The sequence below is a fragment of the Sturnus vulgaris genome, chromosome 21, assembly GCF_052056855.1.
Source record: "Sturnus vulgaris isolate bStuVul1 chromosome 21, bStuVul1.hap1, whole genome shotgun sequence".
NCBI lineage: Eukaryota > Metazoa > Chordata > Aves > Passeriformes > Sturnidae > Sturnus > Sturnus vulgaris.
This window is the reverse complement of record NC_142263.1, coordinates 2,589,874-2,598,466: the sequence shown is the minus strand read 5'-3', so window position 1 is coordinate 2,598,466 and position 8,593 is coordinate 2,589,874. Positions and strand designations below refer to the sequence as shown.

Here is an 8,593-nt window from a genome sequence, read left to right as displayed (position 1 = left end):
TCTAAATGTCTTCAGGCAAGACAAGGTCAAGTTAGTGGTAACTAAATGTAACTTTCCTGTAACAAAATCATTTGAGTGATGTTTTCAGTCTTACCTGAATAGCAAAGTGAAAAAAAAAGAAAATCAGGGAAGAAAGTGAGGTTACACAGAAGTTAGTGCTAGAAATAATATAAAAACTAATCATGAATAAATTGAAACATTTAAAGGGTTTTTGTTTTCTTCAATAAGAAAAATATACTTGGCAGTGAGCAGTTGTTATGTGCTTACTTATGAGTTAATACCAAAACAGTAATAAATCATTCTTTATTCAACATGCACCAAACAAATAGATTCAAATGCATTTATTCTCTCTGATTTTTATGCAAACTACAAATTGCAAAGAGAGTATAAAATAGATTCTCCTCTGTAAGAAAATCTGGTTCCTGTTATGACAAAAATATAGTATTAAAGTTTTCTTTTAAAAATACCAGCTTTATAAAATGCTAAGTAAAAAACTAACATCAGAGGTTGGTTTGAAGCCAAAAGATTAAGCCAAGGATCCATTAGAAGCCTACAAGAACCTAAAGGGGAAATATCTTATTCTTGTGCTTATCTACAGGTGCAGTGAGAAATAGCTGCTGTTCCAGGTGCATTAATAAGCTCATTTCTCTCATTTACTGGGCAAGCATTAAAGATTTTTAATGCCAAGAGTGACAAGCAGCTCTAATTCTCACTGCAGTCCAGAGTATAAAGTTTGCTCATAATCTTAATAAAATCAGTAGGTTGACCTTATGGCTTGAGTCGTGTTAGAAGGATAAATACAGTTTAGTACAGTCTGGAACCCTATTAAACTTTAAAAATAAAATGTTGAATTAAGAAGTAATGCAGCACATTTCAAGGATTTGACTGTTTCCCGTGAGAATCACAAGAGAAGCAATGCTGGCTTTTCTGCATTCATTCTGAAAACTACAGTTTTCTCTACTTAAAAAAGGTCAAGTTGCCATTTTCTGCACTGTTTTGAATACATGGTATCTGGAATTTGGAAACTCCTTCCTTGTGCCACCTACAGTTTAATCTGCAGTAAACTGAAAAACCTTAGTGTGAGCAAACAAACTGGAACCCAAGTTGTTTGACAAGCTTTAGAAAATCTGGAGATGCATAGATGTGGCTCCATCCTTCCACTTGTTAACATGGTCTGAAATAACAGTTCTGCAGAGTGGACAGGTTTTTTCTCTATTAAACCATAAAGAGATGCATTCTTCACAAAAAGTGTGCTGGAATGAAAAGAATGACAACTTAGAGCTTCTAAGCTCTTCCATTTATATTATTTGTACAGTCTGATTTCTAAAAGTAATCATCAAACATACACTCATCTAATTTTATGTTGTCTTGTGTAACAGTAGTTTAAAATATTCTTTAATTGAAAAAAAAAAAGGGGATTATGTGTATTACCTGACAGATCAGCAGAATAGGCTTCTGAAATTCAGCTTGGCAAATGGAACAAATATCATCAGATTCAGAGCACTGTCTCTTGCTGGCTGGCACCCCATAGTGCTGTAAAACAAAGAATTTGCAGCAAATATTAATTTTGAGGGCGATGAAAAAGCCAAACTCAAATACCAGAACAGAAAGGAATTTGGAATAAGGGTTGCTATGTCAGGGAAACTTAAATCCCTAATCTAAAATAAGTTGCTAATTTTTAAAGTAGTAGCAGGACAAAAAGGATTGTTTCACATCCTTTTATCTGAAGGGATGTGCAGGTTTTTGGGTTTTTTTTGGTGGATGGTTTTGTTGTTCAGGTGACAACACTATCATTCAGTCAAGGAACTCAGTGAAATGGGAGAATGAATATACAGGGGTTAATTTAAAAATGTATTTGTTTATTGCTAAAACAATACAAAGGAATAGGAATGAGGAATTTCTAGAAGGATTTTCATGTAAATTGGGGTTATGGTTTTGTCAGAAGAGAATTCAGTACTCACTGGGCGTGTAAAGAATATCCTTAAGACCTGCCTGAAGTTTCTCCATTGTCCAAAAAAGCTCAAAAGCTGAAATGGGAAAGAAAACTTGAGTTATGCTTAGTATTTTTTCACTGTGAACTAAAAAGCTTCCAACACTGGAGGTCTCACTGCTGGTTGGATGTTGGAAGTCACATAAGTACAGCAATAGTTCAGACTGACCCTATTTTAAATGTTTGAAATGTAACCAAATGAAGAATTTAGGCTGAAGTTTTTCCTAGAGGGGGTCTGGTTTTTAAGAGTGTTGAGGTTCTGAAACGAAGCACTGGAGTGCAAATATATCAGCATTATTATCATACTTGCAATGGACTTTAGTCCTGGAATTAAGGTACTAGAGCATGATGAAGTGTTGTTAAAGCCAGACTGGTTACATTTGGGGCAGATGAGCTCTTTGGAGAAGCAGAGAGCCAGCAGGAAGAGGTTTAACTTGATTAGTATCACACAGGATACTCCAGCAGAGAAAGTTTTGTTTCCTGGAAGATGGGGACTCTTTTAGCTGTTGACTTTATTTTTGCAAGTTCTGTCTGATGTGAGGGGACCTATGGCAGCTGTGTCCTTTGCTTTGCAATCCCAATCCATTGCTAGATAAAGAGAATTTTGAATCCTGAGCCAGTTTTCCTGGAAGGCTGCAGCAGTAAAACTGAAGCAACTTGGCAGCGAGTTCAGAAGGGAACTTTCAGAAATGTGTTGTTTCTGTAACCCTCCAGTTCCTGCAGAACAATCACTTGAGAATTTGATATAAAATTTGAGTATAAAGCTTGCATACCTTGAGGATGAGGTAGAGAAGGCCCAGCAGAATGCCAAGGGTCCATCCCAGGGCAGTGTCCAGCTCCCCATAGGCAATGAGGTAACGGAACCAAACTGGTATGGGGACAAACATACGGTAATACTGGCAGAGCTCTTCTAACAGCATGTACCAGTAGCCCTAAGCAAGACATGCAAAGGAATAGCTCAAGATTTAAAACTCCAAGGATTTGCAAAATACACAGAAAAGGTGCATTGTTATTCTTTGGGGTAGCTTCTTCTCACAATGAAACGTTTAAAAGTGAAGCACAAAAAAGAGCAGAGGATGAGTCTCACCACAACTGTCCAAGTAACAGGAGGAGAATTGATTGTTGGAAAATCAAATTATAGGCTGAATTGGGATGGCTTGGCAGATGCCTTCCTACTTAACAAGGCTGTCACACTTAATTTCATAAGCATTAAAAAAAGTAAAATTACATGAAAAAGGAGAATAACACAAATTTGGTCACAGACAGCAGCTTGTCATGAGCCAGACATGAGCCCTGCACTCAGGGTTAAAAAGTGAGAATTCTTTTGGTAACAAACAATTATAGCTATTAATTGTTAATAATTACAAATTCTTTTCTTGTAAACAGTTTTGTGTCTGTCTAAAAAACTTGTTTATTATCCTCTGATAATAAACTTCTTTAAGAATGGGGAAATAGAAAAACTGAGGGGCCAGGAGAGAAGCAAAAGGGGAGCTGGACTCAACAGGTAGCCAGAGTTCAGTAACCCAAAAAATTAGTGAATAACAAAACACAAGTGTCCTGCACAGAACACTGTGTGTGGACATGTACAATCAGAAATATTTAGCTTAGCTTTTAAGGAAATGAAGTAAGTTTTTCTTAAAACTGTATTTGTAACTCTTTCTATAATGTACATTGGATGATGCCATAATTTGCCACTGTTGACCAGATTCCTTCTTTAATTTAGCCATAGTTGGTATAATGGCATTTTCAGTAAGTCTTTTTTGCATGTTACATCACTAGCTGTAGAAAAAAAATAGAGATCTTGATTATAAATCAGTATTTAGAGAAGCCAGTTGTACCTCAGAAGAACTTGTTCTGGTACATTATAAGAGATAAAAAGGTCCCAAAACATCCTGTTCATATGCTACCACATCAAACTGAACTTGCTAATTTCTTTCTTCTGAACCAGCACTAGTAATTGCAATTTTAAGATAAAATGTAATTGGTTTTGCCTGCCTCACCTCGGGAAGCAGATAAAAATAAATACACCACTAGTGAGTGTAAGCTTCTGAGAAAATTATTAAACCTCAATGATTTGAGAAATTAAGCTATGAATCAAATTCCTTGATCTGACACAAATATTCCTTATGTTTATGAGCAACAAAGAAAATTCAGGATTATTTTTGGAGGGACAGAACAAAACAGCTGTTTGCATGTGTAGATCTTAAAATCTTGACAGTTCTTGTTGAGCATGTGCAAAATTTGCTGTGCTCCAGCTGCTGCAGGCCAACTGCCCGTGTACACATTCCTACAGAGCAGAAAATAAAAGGTTTGCTTCAACCCCCAGCTTGGAGACAGAAATAAACCCATTTATCCAATGATATAATACAAGCAATTGTTTCTGATCAGACTGAAAACCTTTTTTAGCACCAAGGAGAGAAGAACATGAAATCCACAGGGTTTTTTTGCCCATGGTGCAGTGGTGGATTATATACAGACATTTAATTAAAGATTTTTCTCTGGGTAGAATTTAATAATTAGTTATTTTTACCATAGGACTATCTTCACAAGGATCAAAACTACAGCTTGTTTCCTTACCTTGGATTTAAAGGACATGATAAAAGAAGGCACCAGGAGAATAAAGCACTTCAAGCCCATGAAGAGGAATTTCAGAATAAAGTCTGTGACTCCAACAATCCAAAGCACCTCCCAAAAGTTCATAAAATCCACAGTGGGGCTTAAGAAGATTAAGCTACAAAAAGAAGTATCAGAAGTTACTGGAGCACCCTATTTAGAGGAAACTGTAACCTGAGATTATCACAGCAGGTTTAATTAAAAAAGGAAACCTGGTTTACACCAAGGGAAAACATTTGCTAAGAAAATGAACTGCTCCTTGTAAATGGATCACTGAGGATCTCTGACAACTTTTCCATCTTGGAACCTTCTGTGCTGTATCTTCATCACAGCCCCCATCCTCCAGAGCTCAGTTTGCTGTTTCAGTTTGGCATTTAGCCTTTGATTTCCAGCCAAGGCTGCAGCTACAGAATGGTCAAGGGGGAAAAATCAATTGGAGTCATAAACTGCACAGAGCCCCAGGATGCCACGGTTGGTATTCCCAAGGGTCAGAGCTGGGAATCAAAGCCAGGAATGTTCTCTGTGGTACAGTAGTGCCATTAAATCAAGTATGGAGTCTAGGAAATTCCAACATACTGTTTTTAAGGACACCACCTGTTAAATTTGGCAGAAGGGGAGGAATGGAGATTAAAGTGAAAGAGAAACCAATGCCACAATTAAAGAAAAAGAGCAGATAAAATGTCCCCAGTTCATGTCTGAGTACTTTATGGTGGGGTAGAGCTGCTTCTCTACTTACCTGTGATACAGGGACTGAGAGTGGAAGGTGTAATACAAGAGGAGAGATGATCCACTTAGGTAGAGCAGTAACCAAGTGCACTGCAACCTGGAGCACCGTTCCTGCAAGGGGAGTGTAAAGACACATTGCAGTCCTTGCCTCAGAATCACTGCTGACACACATCCCAAACACCAAATCTGTTGCAGCCCAGCAGTTACTACCAGAGGACTTTATCTTAGGGGGTTTAGACCCCATAAAATAGGAGAACTCAATGGAAAGGTAAAGCAGTAATTTTAGTATTTTCAACCTACCGATTTCTAGGTGTACCATGTTTTTTTCTAAAGACAACCAAAACCCAGCCCACTCTGAAGAAACAACAGGTTTCCCTTTGGGAGTGAACACAGAGCTCAAAATTGAAACTGTCAACTGCTATTTCATCCCACAAATATAGTTAAGAAGTTAATCCTAACTTAAAAAAAAGTGATTTCAATAGTCAAAGTCAGAGGGGAATTTTGCAAACCTTGTTATCTGAGAAGTTCCCCTGTACAAAAGCATTAAGACTCTACTTCCATCTCGATACCTAATATTATTAAGTAAATAAAACACCATCTCCATTCACATTTTTCAAAAACGGATTAACTTGTTTAAGTCTTGCTTAACTTAAAGAATTTTGTTGCATAGGGTGATACTTACTCTGAGAAAAACCTGATTTACTATGCTTTTGTTTGCATACGCATAAGTTGTTAGCAGCCCAATTCCAAGAGAAATGCCTATTAGGAAAATAGGATCAGTTATAAACATGAAAAGGAAAAAAAAAAATACTACTGAACTGGGTTAAAAAGCAGCCACTTCTAATATGTCTTTGTAATTAGAATTAATAGCTCAGACTCTCAAGCCAGGATAATTAAGCACATTGTACATATGCCAGCAAAGGAAACAGAAGCCACTGAAATGTAGTTTAGTAAATCTCTCTTTCTGATGAATAAAGCAAATAAAAATAAAGCTAAAAATAAATTGAATTACATTTCAGGCATGGTTATTAGAATATTTCTTGGCAGGGGGAGGGGAGGAGAGTGTGTTCCCTCCGAGCTGAATTTGTTTTACCGTACCAGATACGTGCTGCATGAGGAGTTTGACACACAGGATCAGGAGGTAGGGCAGGCTCCTGTGCAGCCACTGCAGGAGGTACCGCAGCTCGGACAGGGAGCTGCCTCCCTGCTCCTCGGCCTCCGCAGCGCCGTCCTCCAGCCCTCCTGTCTCCCCATGGGCGTGCCCGTGGGAGCGGCTCTGGGAGCCCGGCCTGGAGGCCCGGGAGGTCGCGTTGTCCCTGGATTCCCCCGCGCTGGAGCCCAGCTGGATGCGCACGTCGCCGGTGCTGGGGTGGCAGGAGCTCTGTGCGGACAGCCTGGGCGAGGAGGAGCCATCGCCGCCGCCCTGGGTGCTGTGCAGGTGGGCGCACTCGGCTTGCATGGTGGGCTTTGCTCCTGGAGTTTTTTCTGGTTTGTGTCTCCTAGAGCGGGATACAAACGGGAACGGTTCAACAAAGAGATGAATAGTTCAGCAAAATAAAAACCCAATACGTTGTACTGAGTGAGTGCACGAAGGCAAGATCGTCCAAGATCCTGAGTTTGTTCACACCTCATCTCCACAGCACAACCTCCCATGTCCCACATTAAAATAATTTTCTTCCCTCCATGTGCAGATTTCCCAGTTTGCAGTGACCTGGCTGCCTTAGGAACAGCTAAAAGTGTGAATCAGCAGCAAAAGCTGCTGGACAGGAGACCAGCACTGGCTTGTACAGGAGAGATCTGGGGAGTGCTGCATAATTTCACCAAAATAGCAACAGCAGTGGGCCAGAAAAGGAGCAAACGCTGATGGGAAGGAAGCAGGGAGTACATTTCCATGCATCCATTAATTGGTGAGCACTGGTTCAGACACGTCCAGTAAAAAGCCAGTGCATGCTCAAAACTGAGGGCCATTATGAGATTAATGAGATTATCCTGTCTGGGGAAGGGAGCAGAACCAGGTTAGACCATTTTCTAAGAAACATTTAAAAGAGTGAAAAATGAAATGCAGCCAAATGAGGTCTGATTTATCTTTCCTATGGCATCATTTGGTTGTCTTCTGGGCAGTTTTTCACTTCTCTGTGAGTCTTTACTCGGATCAAACAGGGTTAAATCCATTTCTTTGGACTGGTGTGACATCAGAGTAATGATTTTGGAGAATGCCTGGAAGCTGAATTTGACACAATACTTGTCACTATGCAGTAATATTGAAACACTGAGAATTTGAATATAATCCTATTGTTCAAACAGAGATTCCTCTTTGAAATTTTTTTTTTCACAGATAGGTTCACTGAGGATACAAAAACAAAGCAAAATTGGTTTTCCACAGCAAAAAGGTCTGGATGCTTTTACACAAACCTCAAATTCTTTAGCCTTTAAAAAGAAGGTAACATTAAAGAGTAGAACCACTTTAGCACATGAATATGAGAACTTACTAATATTTACAAGTGCTGCTCCTACTACTACTATTTTTTTGTTGCCCAGAGATGACATCATACTTCAAAGCAACCAAAATTCTCGTTCTGTGTTTTTTTTGCACAACAATAAAACGGATGGAGTGGGGATGGAATTGACTTGTGTGTGAACAGCGTTAGTGAGCGATGTTTTTACGGGAAGGAATAAAAAAGGCACCTCATTTGCACTGCAGTTGGTGTTTTGGGGCCGCGTTCTGTAAGAACTGACAGCTCGGTGTTTAAAAATCCGGAGCTGCAGAATCGCAGCCACCCCTGGCACCGCGCCGAGCAAACTTTCAAATCACCGAGTTATTAAATGGGATTTCAGAGCAGACTCCCGCACGCACCCGGATTTTGCTGTCCCCCCCTCAAATATTAGCTAAAATAAGGCTCTTGAGAAAGGCCCCTTGGAACATTCAGAACATTGCCCGTCTCTCCCGGGGCCGCTGCTCCCCCCTTCGCTCCGGGACCCCCGGCAGGGTTTGAACCTCCGGCAGCTCCTCAGGAACGTCTGCCCCGGGACCCCCTCAGGTGGGTTTGCACGGCCGGGACCCCCGCAATGAGAAGGGAAAGGTGAAGGAGCACCCTGAGCACCGCCGGAGCCGCGTCCCCGTGTCCCCCTGGCTGCCGTGCCGCTGTGAGGGGGCGCTGGGGGCGGCCGCTTTCCCGCCCCTTTCCCCGGTACCTCATGGGGCGCCCGGCGCCTCCCGCCCGCCGCCCGCCGCCATCGCCGGGGCCGAGGGGGTGGGAGAGGGCG

At 40.8% G+C, this 8,593-nt stretch overlaps 1 protein-coding gene across 1 annotated transcript; it reads right to left on the bottom strand.

Moving 5' to 3' along the window:
- Positions 1-284: 284 nt before the first annotated feature.
- RNFT1 (ring finger protein, transmembrane 1) lies at positions 285-8,582 on the bottom strand. Its single transcript, XM_088177203.1, has 9 exons — positions 8,522-8,582; positions 6,428-6,828; positions 6,012-6,088; positions 5,340-5,440; positions 4,568-4,721; positions 2,764-2,922; positions 1,962-2,027; positions 1,432-1,533; positions 285-1,253 (listed from the first exon to the last, which is right to left on the bottom strand). The coding sequence occupies exons 1-9, from the start codon at positions 8,524-8,526 to the stop codon at positions 1,119-1,121; spliced, it is 1,200 nt and encodes a 399-aa protein (XP_088033329.1). The 5' UTR covers positions 8,527-8,582; the 3' UTR covers positions 285-1,118.
- Positions 8,583-8,593: the final 11 nt, after the last annotated feature.

Coding starts and splice junctions, on each gene's coding strand:
- RNFT1 (XM_088177203.1), bottom strand. Junction 4,722..5,339: donor TCTCAGTCCCTGTATCACAG/GTAAGTAGAGAA, acceptor TTCTTTTTGTAG/CTTAATCTTCTTAAGCCCCA. Junction 2,923..4,567: donor TCATGTCCTTTAAATCCAAG/GTAAGGAAACAA, acceptor TGTCTTGCTTAG/GGCTACTGGTACATGCTGTT.